General features: G+C 55.0%; 1 protein-coding gene across 1 annotated transcript; it reads left to right on the forward strand.

Annotated features, from left to right (window-relative positions):
* Positions 1-8,549: 8,549 nt before the first annotated feature.
* On the forward strand, positions 8,550-10,472 carry LOC120695321 (high-affinity nitrate transporter 2.1). Its single transcript, XM_039978628.1, has one exon. The coding sequence runs from the start codon at positions 8,615-8,617 to the stop codon at positions 10,199-10,201; it is 1,587 nt and encodes a 528-aa protein (XP_039834562.1). The 5' UTR covers positions 8,550-8,614; the 3' UTR covers positions 10,202-10,472.
* Positions 10,473-13,171: the final 2,699 nt, after the last annotated feature.

The raw sequence follows: 13,171 nt of genomic DNA on the forward strand, positions 1-13,171 counted from the left end.
TGTGATGTGATGCAGTTGCAGCCATGGAAGAGACAAACAATGCAGTATGCAGCCGACGATCAAGGAAAAGATACAGGGTAGATAGTGGGCCAGAAAAGAACCATCGCAGTGCTTTATATGCAGCCCATTCGAAGAGAAATGCCTTGGGCCAAGACAAAAAGGCCATGTTTGGAAAACAAGGCTCAAAAGGCCTGCTGCTGCTAAGAACGCTGAAAACAAGGCCAATTCGATCAGACGGCTTCAGTTTCTTTTGTTTGAATATTATTACATACTTTTTCTAAGAGCAACGCAACTTTGTAGATCGTGGGCCCTCGTACGGCTGCTGTACGAAAGCCAAGATAAATTTGATTAGCGATGCAAATTATTTGCCTGGATGCGCAAGTCAAACACCACCTACTCATCAAATAAAACAGTATGAGCAAGCAATGTGTCATCCATGTAGTTTGACTCTCTTAATCATCGCTTATCATCGTGGAAAGGTATGCATAACAGGGTCGGCAGCCCAGATATGTTATAAGGGCCAACTACACTTCTTTAGATTAATTAGCTTCTTCTTCTTCTTCTTTTCTGAAGCTTAGATTATTAGCTTCTTCAATGGACAAATAAACTGCTGCCTTTTTTTCTTTAATTATCTCTCTTTCTCCTAAATTAAAAGCTATTCTCTTTATTTATTGATGAGTCTCAACAACTACCTATATATTACATAGGAATAACAAATATGCAGGGTTGATTATTATCTTTATATACCGCTATACATCAGCTAGTATATAGTAGTAATTCAATTCAATTCGATTAATCCTTCCCTTGGGTTGTTATTACGTACTGGCCGGTCTCCTATATTGAGCAAGAGGTCATTTGATTTGTTGCCCCCTTCCATTAATTCGGCCCTGTGCTCGGGGAGTAGGCAACGTAGCTTGTTCATCCCATTCCCATGTCGTCAGGTCACACTCACACTGATGGAGAGAATAATTACTGTATTCCTCCAACCATATAAGGGTGGGTATATATAACACCTATACATGAGCATCTAAACACATGGGCTCAATATACTCCAACACCCCCCGCAGTCTGAACTACCGGCGCAGCGGTGTTCAAGACTGGACAACAAGAAAACTAACACCCCCCGCAGTCTGAACTACCGACGCAGCGGTGTTCAAGACTGGACAAGAAGAGAGTACAAATAGCGTACAAAGGGCAAATACCCCCCGCAGCCACAACTAGGCACCGGCTACGTTGAGACTGGATAGAAACTCCGAGAAGGTCGAGGAGGGCAGCCCCTTGGTGAAGATGTCAGCAAACTGGGAGGTAGTCGGGACATGGAGTACCCTAACATCGCCGATTGCGACTCTGTCGCGCACGAAGTGTAGGTCGATCTCCACGTGCTTCGTCCGCTGATGCTGGACGGGGTTGGTGGAGAGATACACGACGCTGATGTTGTCGCAGTAGACGAGTGTGCTCTTGGCGAGCGGGCTGTGGAGCTCCGCCAAGAGCTGTCGTAGCCAGGATGCCTCCGCTACGCCGTTAACAACAGCCCGGTACTCCGCCTCGGCACTGGAGCGAGAGACAACCGACTGACGCTTGGAGGACCAGGAAACCAGGTTGCCGCCCAGGAAGACGGCGTAGCCAGAAGTGGAGCGACGAGTGTCCGGGCAGCCAGTCCAGTCAGCGTCTGTGTGGACCACCAACTCAACAGAGGACGAGCGGTGAATCACCAGGCCGAGGTCCACAGTGCCACGGACGGAGCGGAGGAGACGCTTCAGCGCAGCAAGGTGTGACTCCCGGGGATCATGCATATGGAGACAGACCTGCTGGACAGTGTATGTGAGGTCCGGCCTGGTGAAGGTGAGGTACTGCAAAGCACCAGCCAGACTCCGGTAGGCAGAAGGATCAGCCACCGGATCACCCAGATCAGTGGACAATTTCGCCTGAGTGTCGACAGGAGTGGAGCAGGGCTTGCAATCAGTCATCCCAGCCCGCTCCAGGATATCGAGTGCGTACTGCCGCTGGTGCAGGAGAAGACCAGATGGGTGAGGCTCAACAGTGACGCCCAAGAAGTGGTGGAGCTGACCGAGATCCTTCATAGCAAACTCCTACTGCAGAGAGGTGATGACACTCTGAAGCAACCGCTGACTAGAGGCTGTGAGCACAATGTCATCAACGTATAGCACAATGTTTACGGTGGTAGACGAAGAGAGACGTGTCAGACTTGGCCTCGGTGGACCCCAAAGTCAGCAAGAACGTGGCGAACCGAGAGTACCAAGCCCGAGAAGCCTGCTTCAGTCCATAGATAGACTTGTTGAGCCGGCAGACCATATCCGGACGACTCAAATCCACAAATCCCACTGGCTGAGAGCAGTAGACAGTCTCTGACAGAGTGACGTGAAGAAACGCATTCTTCACGTCCAGTTGGTGCACAGGCCAAGAGCGCGAGAGCGCAAGCGAGAGGACCGTGAGCACCGTAGCGGGCTTCACGACTAGGCTGAAGGTCTCATCATAGTCCACACCAGGCCGCTGAATGAACCTCCGGAGAACCCAGCGAGCCTTGTAGCGCTCCAGTGTGCCATCAGCCCGATGCTTATGCGTCCAGATCCACTTGCCAGTCACCACATTGCAACCAGACGGACGCGGCACGAGGTCCCATGTCTGGTTGGCAAGAAGAGCCGCGTACTCCTCTTCCATTGCGCGACGGCAGTGAGGATCCGCCAAGGCGTCGCGGACAGAGGAGGGTACCGGAGAGACCCGCGGCTCTCCCACGGTGGCGGAGAGAGTCGCGGCCTGAGACGCCATCCGCCGAGTCACCATGGGATGGATATGCCGAGGATCCCGATGGATGACTGGCGGGTGGTATACCTCCGGCTCGGCTCGAGAGGGAGCCGGAGGAGGCGGCGGCGGCGACGGCTCTGGCGTCGGCGTCGCAGGAGCCTTCGGAGCAGGAGGCGGCGCCAGTGTCGGCGCCGAATGACGCCGGTACACTTGCACCGGCTCAGCGTACCGCTGCGGTGTCGGGGTCGGGGTCGGCGCCGAGCGACGCCAGTACACCTGCACCGGCTGAGCGTACCCCGCAAGTGTAGGTGAAGCCACCGGGGCCGCGCGTGGCGCAGCGGAAGACACCGGGTCCGCGCGCGGCACGACCAGAGGTCCGGTGAAGCGTCCCCTCATAACAGAAGACTTAAATATGTTACAAACATCAGTCCCAGGAGGCTGATGACACATTTATTACATCAGATGGTTCATTACCGTACAACTCTACGCGGTAGTGAGCAGAGAAGTACCACTATCGCGAGGACGCAATGATATTAAATATAAAAAGAAAGTCATCAGAGTCTTGCGCCATGCGGTATCTCCTGCGGGTGACTCAAATCCACATGCAAGGCTAGGTGTAGGACAGTACCCTACTCAACGTCCTCTGGAACGAAGTCGGGGTCATCCTCTGTAAAAATTAAGAATGGGGTGAGTACAAACGTACTCAGCAAGTCCAACCACACCCACGGAGGGGGTATAAACAGAATATAATGCGCAGGGTAAATCAAGGATAAGGCTAGGGTTTAATTTGCGGAAAACAGTATTTTATGCAAGGGTTCATTTGAAAGAAAATGTTTTCCAAAACCAGTTTTCCTATTCCGAGTAACACAAAGGGTTGATCCACACAGGATCCAAGTTTTAAGCTGCTACCGAACTCCTCATCCTCCGTAGCACACGGCACAACTGCCGGACACATTTCCAAAACAACTCACGCCAACCCATCCCGAAATAAACACTAGTTATGTGACCACACTGTAACTCGCACAGTACCGTGGGCATGGCTATTCGAATAGATTCTTAACTCTGCAGAGGTGTGCAACTTTACCCACAAGCGGGGTACCGCAACTCGATCACCTTAGTGTCGGTGCAGATCCCAACAAAACCATTACCCACCTTAGCTAGACCTGACTAGCCATCACGGGATGCACCAAGGGGTCATTGACCTATCACAGAGGTTGTAACCGGGGCATAAGTCACACAGAGCTAATCCCTTCTTCTTGATCACCCGTTGCTCTCAGCTCTCCTGATGCCTATCAGACTAACTAGTGGGGTTTATGCTAAGCCGTTGCACATACAACGGTCAAGTGGTTTGCACGATAGTGGAGTTAGGTGAGATGACACACCAACTCGGTCCTTAGTGGTGACAAGATGGATATCTCCCTTCCTTGTTCTGCCACACAGGCACGAGCACACCAAACGGCAAATCACACAGAAATGTCATCCATCCCGTCTAGACTCATCTTTCGAAAGTTTCCACTTTTGTCCCTTCCCACACACAGACACATTTTTTTTATGAAACAAGTTGTATTGAGCATGTGATCCTAAGCGTTCTAGCAGTGATTAACATCCAAACAACACATTCATACATTAACCTAGGTGGTCAAGGAATGGTTATAACAAATCAAGGGGTGGCTATCCAACCGTGTTTTCAGCAGGCAAAACATATGCAATTTTGTAAAACAGGCCAATAGGTTGTGTTTACAAAAACTAGGACAAAAGATTGCATCAAAGGATGGGATTGAACTTGCCGTCTTCGAAGCCTTCGGGGAGGTCCCGGTCGAAGCACTGTCCTTTGGGCTCGGGGTCGCGGAACTGGTCCTCGTTTGTTGGCTCGCAGTACTGCTCGTTAACGGGCTCTCCTTCGTTCACACCGTGGTCTACGACGCAAACAAACAAACACACAATCAAGAAAAAGAAATAAAAGTTTTATCGTTGAGCTCGAATCGGAAATAATTAAGATATTGAGTTCGGAGTAATATTGTTGAGCGATTTCCTAATGTCCTAGCCAAAACTATGACATGAGAGGCATGGTAAAACTATGACGCCGCCGGCCAGCACCGAGCGGACGCCGGGAAGCCGAATCCTTCACAGTAAGACCAGAGGAGTCAAATTTGATAGAACATGAGTTGTCAGCAGTAAACTGGCAAATAGAAAGAAGGTTGTGAACCATTTGAGGAGCAACAAGAACATTAGGAAGACGAGGAGCAGAACCCACGGCGGTGACAGGAAGGTAAGACCCATCACCAACCATGATAGAAGAAGGACAAGCGGGGTGTGGGGGTCGGACAGAAGAGAGAATACCAGCATCTGGAGTGGTGTGGAATGAGGCACCCGAATCGGCGATCCACTCGGTGCTGGCCGGCGGCGTCAGTCCCATGGTGCTGAAGGACTGCGCCAGTGCGGCCTGGTCCCACCCCCAGGCCAGGTCAGCTGCTGGCTGGGCTGAGCGGGTGGAGTCCAGGACGGCGCAAAGAGAGGAGCAGCGCCAGTGAACATGGCCGTCGGCTGGAGCTGAGGACGACGCCCCCCTCCCGGACCCTGGAACGGCAACCTACAGGGGCAGGGGCAGGAGCGGGAGCTGGAGCCGGTGTCGGCGCGCCCCGACGGCCCCCACCGGTACTGGTACCCCCAGAAGCAGGGCCACCGGTGCCACCACCGCCACCACTTCTCCCTCGGCGGCGACGTCCACGCCCCCCCTCCTCCAGTCTACCCGGCAGGAGCAGCACCGAACAGGGAGGTGGCAGGAGCAGCGGAGGAGGTCGGTGGAGCAGCAACGAGCGCGGAGGGGGTGGGCGAGGACGATCTGGGTGCGAGACCCCTGGTGATCTCCTCGAGGGCGAGATCGACCCGGACCTGCAGGAAGGTGGGGAAGGGCCTCTGACGGGCGATCCAGCCCTTCAGGTGGTCGTAGGTGCTGCTCAAGCCCCGCACGACATTGAGCACCAAGACCCGATCGGACACTGGATCCCCAAGGTCGTGAAGAGCATCGGCCATGCTCTTCATCCGCCGGCAGTACTCACCGACGGAGAGGTCCCCCTGCACAAAGGTGCGGAAGGTGGCGTCGAGCTGGAGGGCGCGGTACTCGGCGTTGCCGAGGAACTGGCCCTCGAGCGCCACCCAGGCCTGCCGCGCGGTGCCGCCGTGGACCCTGACGAGGTCCTGAAGATCCAGGGAGATGGTCCCAAAGATCCAGGACATGGCGACGCTGTCGAGGCGCAGCCACGCCACGTCTCGCGCCTCGATCGGCAAGTCGACAATGACGTGGTCGTCGAGGACGTAGCGGCGGAGGGCGAGCAGAACCTAGTCCCGCCAGCGGCCGTAGGAGGAGGACGCAGGGTCGAGGAGGACGGAGACCAGGGCCCTGATGTTCTGGACCCCGGCGGCTTGGAGGTGGAGCTGGGCGACCATGGGGTCGGTCGGGTCGTACCGGGCTCAAGATCCAACGGGCGAGGCACGGCGGGAAGAAGAGGCGCCTAGCTCGGGGTCGACGGGCAGCTAGCCGGAGGAGGCGCGGAGGAAGCGCTCCGCCTTGGCGACCCGGAGAGCGGAGGCGTCGGTCGCGGCGCACTCGCGCTCCCAGGCGAGGGCAGCCACGCGGACCCGCTCCTGGGCCGTCGAAGCCTCCGACTTGGCGGCGAGGAGGGCTGCGGCGAGGGCGGCGTCGGCCTGCGGCCCGCGGAGGGCGGCGGCGGAGAGCGGCGCATCCGCAGGCGACATCCCGAGCCCGGTCCACGCGGCGCATCCGTAGGCGACATCCCGAGCCCGGTCCACGCGGCGCATCTGCAGGCGACATCCCGAGCCCGGTCCACGCGACAGCGGCGCGGTGGGCCGCGGCGGTGGCGACGGGATCCTGTAGCAGCTGCGCCACGGCCTGCAGGGCGGCCGGATCGGCGCCCGCGGCCTGCAGCAACTGCGCCGCGGCCCGCAGGACGGCCGGATCGATGGCGGCGACGGCGGCGCGGTGGACTGTGGTGGCCGCAGCGGACATGGCCGGCTGCAGGGGACCGTCGGGGGGTCCCGCGCCTGGGCCCGTGCCTGGAGTAGGGACGGCGGCATCCAGGTTCTGCTGCAGAGGCAGGGCCGGCTGCAGGGGGCCGCCAGGGGCAGCTCCCGCGCCTGGGCCCGCGCCTGGAGCCGGGAGGGCGGCGTCCAGGGCTCCTTCGGCGATGGCGGCGTCCGCGTCCTGCCCAAGAACGGCGGCAAAGGCCACCGCGGGGGCGGGGGCGGCCGCCGCGGTGCCCGCGCGCGGGCCAGGGAGGGCGTATCCCGTGGATCCCGCCGCGCCTGCGCCTGGTCTAGGTTGGGCGGCGGCGGATCGGGGCCCCTCGGGTCGGGCCCAGGCGGCGACGGCGGGCTGCAGGGGCCCCGCGCCGACCACGCCAGCCGGAGCATAGGCGGCGGCGGTGGGCTGCAGAGAGGCGGCGGGGCGGATCTGAGGCCAAGCCGCGGCGGCATCCCACGCAGAGGCAGCGCCCGGCGCAGGGGAGGAGGAGGAGGAGGGAAGGAGGAGGGGGAGGGGGGCGGCGCCGGCGGCCCGCGACGGCTGCTGCGGCAGGGGAGGTAGGGGAGAAGAAAGAGGAGAGAGAGAAACCCTAGGCTAATGATACAATAATGGAGAGAATAATTGCTGTATTCCTCCAACCCTAGAAGGGTGGGTATATATAATATCTATACATGAGCCTCTATACACATGAGCTCAATATACTCCAACACACACGGTTGGTTGTTGCTAGCTGAACGAGCGAGCTGATCCAGCAGGAGCTGGATCGCTAGATGCACGTCGCCTGTCAGGGTCGGCATACGTGTGTCGTCGTTTGCCCGCAGATATTATATTAATTCCAAAGTCTGATCGACACCCAGACCGATGCATTGCATTCAAGCATTATATTGTCGTCGTCGTCTGTCTCCAATTCTCCTTTGCATCATGCATGCTGCTGTAATTGTAAATAATTGTGGCCGTTCGATAGCGGCAAAAGATATGCTTTCTGTCGGCTAACACACACTATATTATCGTCTATTATTCTCTGAAATTTTCCAATAACAAGCTGCTGCACTGAACTGATGGATCTCAAGTTCTCAACTTGCATGCAGCATGCACTGAAAGTCTGAATTCTGAAGCCGCCAGCTGAATTTCATGTACGATCCTTTCTGGTGTAGCGATGAACACTACTATCTGGAAAAGCTAAGGCACAGCTACGAATGACGGACCAAGACGACGGCGACCTTGCTGGATTTGCGTTGCCGACCCCGAGCAACCAGGCGGTGACCCCGGGCGGATTATTGTCCTGATCCTTGGAGGATTCCAAGGCCATGGGGAGGAGAAGAGGACGCCCTCTCACTCCCGCCAAGCTGCAGCGTCTCTGGAGATGCGGCGCGCAGGTTCTCCCCCAACAAGCTCTTCTGACTTCAATTTGTTCTATATTCTAACCTCCCCTCTTGCCCACTTGTATATTCGTCTTTGCTCTGCTTGCTGTTTCTGTTCAATTTAGATAATAGAGTAATGCGAAGGTTATCGATCGATCCTGTCGTCTCATCAACTAGCCTATAGTCGACCGTACTTATCCACGGCCCCAAAGGCCAAGCACCGGTTCTGCCCTCACTGTCATCGATCGGGCCCAACACGTACGGTTGCCGTACATACCAGACAGTACTGTCTGATAATCCCAGTGAGTTTTGCAAAATGTCAACTCCACCAGGAGCTATAAATACCGATCAATCCAGTGCAGATAAAGCATCCCAAGCAAGCACCCAGTGATCGATTAGCTTCAGCAGCTACCTCGGTCACACACCGATCGAGAGCAGCTAGCTAGCAATGGCGGCCATGGAGATCGGCGCACCGGGGAGCTCGCTGCACGGCATGACGGGGCGCGAGCCGACGTTCGCCTTCTCCACGGAGGATGCCGCGGCGGCGAGCAAGTTCGACCTGCCGGTGGACTCGGAGCACAAGGCCAAGAGCATCCGGCTCTTCTCCTTCGCCAACCCGCACATGCGGACCTTCCACCTGTCGTGGATCTCCTTCTTCACCTGCTTCGTCTCCACCTTCGCGGCGGCGCCGCTGGTGCCCATCATCCGCGACAACCTCAACCTCACCAAGGCCGACATCGGCAACGCCGGCGTGGCCTCCGTGTCGGGCTCCATCTTCTCCCGTCTCGCCATGGGCGCCGTCTGCGACCTCCTGGGCCCGCGCTACGGCTGCGCGTTCCTCATCATGCTCGCCGCGCCCACCGTATTCTGCATGTCGCTCATCGACAACGCCGCGGGCTACATCGCCGTCAGGTTCCTGATCGGCTTCTCGCTGGCGACGTTCGTGTCGTGCCAGTACTGGATGAGCACCATGTTCAACAGCAAGATCATCGGCACCGTCAACGGGCTGGCCGCCGGCTGGGGGAACATGGGCGGCGGCGCCACGCAGCTCATCATGCCGCTCGTCTACGACGTCATCCGCAAGTGCGGCGCCACGCCCTTCACGGCGTGGCGGCTCGCCTACTTCGTGCCGGGGTCGCTGCACATCCTGATGGGCGTCCTCGTGCTCACCCTCGGGCAGGACCTCCCCGACGGCAATCTCAGGACCCTGCAGAAGAAGGGCGACGCCAACAAGGACAAGTTCTCCAAGGTGATGTGGTACGCCGTGACCAACTACCGGACATGGATCTTCGTCCTCCTCTACGGCTACTGCATGGGCGTCGAGCTCACCACCGACAACGTCATCGCCGAGTACTACTACGACCACTTCGACCTGGACCTCCGCGTCGCCGGCATCATCGCCGCCTGCTTCGGCATGGCCAACATCGTGGCGCGGCCCCTGGGCGGGATCCTCTCCGACGTCGGCGCGCGCTACTGGGGCATGCGCGCGCGCCTCTGGAACATCTGGATCCTCCAGACCGCCGGCGGCGCCTTCTGCCTCTGGCTCGGCCGCGCCAGCACGCTCCCGACCTCCATCACCGCCATGGTGCTCTTCTCCTTCTGCGTGCAGGCGGCCTGCGGCGCCATCTTCGGCGTCACCCCGTTCGTGTCCCGGCGCTCCCTCGGCATCATCTCCGGCATGACCGGCGCCGGCGGCAACTTCGGCGCGGGGCTGACGCAGCTGCTATTCTTCACGTCGTCCAAGTACTCCACGGGGACGGGGCTGGAGTACATGGGGATCATGATCATAGCGTGCACGCTGCCGGTGGTGCTGGTGCACTTCCCGCAGTGGGGTTCCATGCTCTTCCCGGCCAACGCCGGCGCCGACGAGGAGCGCTACTACAGCTCGGAGTGGAGCGAGGAGGAGAAGAGCAAGGGGCTCCACAGCGCCAGCCTCAAGTTCGCCGAGAACAGCCGCTCCGAGCGCGGAAGGCGCAACGTCATCGAGGCCGCCGCCGCCGCCACGCCGCCAAACAACACGCCGGAGCACGTCTGAGGCGTACAGTAAGAGCATATATAGGCGCCTGCTGTTTGTGCGCATGAATCTTCCTATATACATGTATACGGCAGCAATTCAATAAAGGTTGTGAGGCACATATGTACGTACTATAGTGAGTACACATTTTACATTTTGTTGTGTAATAATAAAGTATTATATTGCTCTTGTACAAAATGAGAAGGAATTACCATCCTTTACCCTTTATAAGGCCATTTTTGTAAAAGTTGCCTTCTTAAAGTGTAAAAGTTGCATCAGTAGATAAATAGTATATACTTTTTCATTCGTTTGAGTATTTATTATTTTTTTCTATAAATATTTATGCAGATCGTTAAATATAGTTGAACCTAAAGTATTTTTCTATAAATGTTCATGCAAATCTATAAACATTTATGAAAAAATTTAGTAACCATCAACTTTTACAATTGAGATATATATGCTACTGACCTTTAATTTTGGTTTGTGTCGTTCCTAGTAGTATCATAGTCAATCCATATTCCCAGCTCAATTCCTGAACTGATGATCGATCACTGGCCTATATTTTCTCCATCACAATATGCTTGTTTTGACTTGCCTAATTAATCTGACCATCTCATCATGTCTCGTCTGATTCAAAGTTTACATTGTGGATTGGATCAGACAATTAAGCTCCAATTGCACATTTATCTAAGGAAAAAGTTCAATTTACCTCTCTCAACTATAGCCAAAGTCTGGATAACCCCCTAATCTATAACTTGGTTCAATTTACCCACTAAACTATGCCATTTAGTTCCCCATCATACAATTTGTCTTTTTTGTTACTCCATGCACAAGTTGAATTTTAATTTCAAATTTTGCAGAGTAGTAGTGGACATCACAATAAAAATTTAGAAAAAAAAGTTATAAATTTTCCCCATTGGTTTTCATATAAATTTGAACTGCAATGATTAATTTATTATTAAACATCCTAATATATCAAAATAATGATAAAAATTACAATGTATCTAACCTGCGTTGTGGTGTATGATGTTATCTTGCAAAATTTCAACTTAAAACTCCACCTATGAATGGAGAAATAAAAAGATAAATTTTATTAGAGGGTAATTTGAACCAAAGATCATAGTTTGGGGGCAAAATAAACTAAACCATAGTTTAGAGGGTTATCCAGACTTTAGCTATAGTTGAGGGGGTAATTTAGACTTTTGCCCTTTATTTGATTTCATACAGAAGCTAATAGGTAACTGACTTTGGGCTACCTGCATAGGCGCGGAGCCGTGCGCGGCCGGCCGGGGAAGGGGAACAGGGCGCGGCGCCGAGCTGCTGGGCACGATGGCGGCGGCGGGCGGATTGCCGGGCCCCGGTCCTCTCCCCTGCTCCCGCTCGGCTCCTCGTGGCACAGATGGCGGGACGGCTCAGCGGGCGGACTGCTGGTCCCCACGGGAGGTCCTCTATCCCTCTAGATTTGAAGGAAACAGGGAGCGACGCAAGGATACCGGATGGCATGCAGTACCCCGCTGCCGGGATATTTTCTTTATTCCGGTACTGCAGGATGCTATGCAGTACGCCCGGGCGCATAACCTGAGTCCAATAAAAGTGACATGGACACTTGCGACGTACAAATGGTCGTCGAAAGACCAACTGACAGGTATGCAATGTATGCTTAGTCGGATAAGGACACACCCTATTCAACTTGCATTTGATTTTCTAACTGCATGCAATTGAGACTTGTGCGTGTCCGGGCGACGCACACTTTTTCTTCTCTCTCGAAGGATGAGAGCATGATGTAATTAATCTATGCTATTTTTTAAGCAAGCAATAATTTATTAATCTATCAATCAGTATCATAATCGGAATCAGAACAAATCAATCGAAAACCTAATAATCAATAATTTGCACGGCTTATACATGGATACATGGAGTCAAAGAGCATAAAATTGGTGGTCTTATATAGATCCGAGTAAAATTTATATTACCTATAGTAAAATTGGGATGGAGGGAGTATTTGCTAGTTAATGTGAATAATCCGTGTCCGTGTGCGCACAACATAGTCCACTACCTATGAGGTCGGGTCAGTAGCGGGGCTTTCCATACAGCAAGCTTATTTCTCATGACGTATGGTGGGTGGGGGGTGAGTAATTACATGCAAATCATTAGAAGATCCGATGGCTATTTCTATCAATATAAGGGGAAAAATTCAGTTTGCACCATCAAATCAACCTTCTTCAACAACAAAACCGAGTAACATAGGTCAACTGTCAAAACCCCACAAATCAGTGGCGGAGGGCCCAGTGTGGCGAGGTGTGGCTCTCGCCATACCTCGGCCCGGCCCATAGTGGGAATATACATCGGCCCATGAAGAAAGTCCGGTTTACCTCCCTGACCCTAGCAGCCGCAACTTCGTCAGTACGCCCTCGCCCAGATCCCGGCTCCCTGCAGCGGCGCCCTCGCCCTCCGCCCCTCCGGCCCCGACGCGCCTGGGCACCTCACTGCCTCCCCGGCTCCCTGCTGCAGGCTGCAGTGGCGTGCCGGCGCCCACGCCCTCCGGCCTTCATCCCCGGCTCGGCGCCTCGGTGACTCCCCGTGTCCGCGCCGTGCCTGGGAGCCTCGCCGCCTCCCCGGCTCCCTGCAGCGGCGCGGGCGCAGCCGGCAGCCCCCTCTCCGGCTCCCCGCAGCGCCGCTGCGGCCTCCGGTACTCCCTCCCTCATCCCTCTGTCCCTTACCCTCTCCCTCCATCCCTCGGTCACTCTCAAATCTCAATTACAGAATTACTCACTCACTGCAGCAGAAACTAGGGAAGGGAAGGCAGCCGCCGGCTCAAGCTCCATGGAGCAACAACCAAGCTCTAGCAGAAAATGGAAAAGAAATGCACAAGGAAGAGGTGAGAGAAGTAGTGTTTTTTTGGGTGTTGTATAGGATTGGGAACTTAAGCTAATTTACTTTAATGTGGATTTGACTATTTATTTCAGATCTAAAGAACTATTTTAGTCCATT

The sequence above is a fragment of the Panicum virgatum genome, chromosome 1K (genome assembly GCF_016808335.1).
Source record: "Panicum virgatum strain AP13 chromosome 1K, P.virgatum_v5, whole genome shotgun sequence".
NCBI lineage: Eukaryota > Viridiplantae > Streptophyta > Magnoliopsida > Poales > Poaceae > Panicum > Panicum virgatum.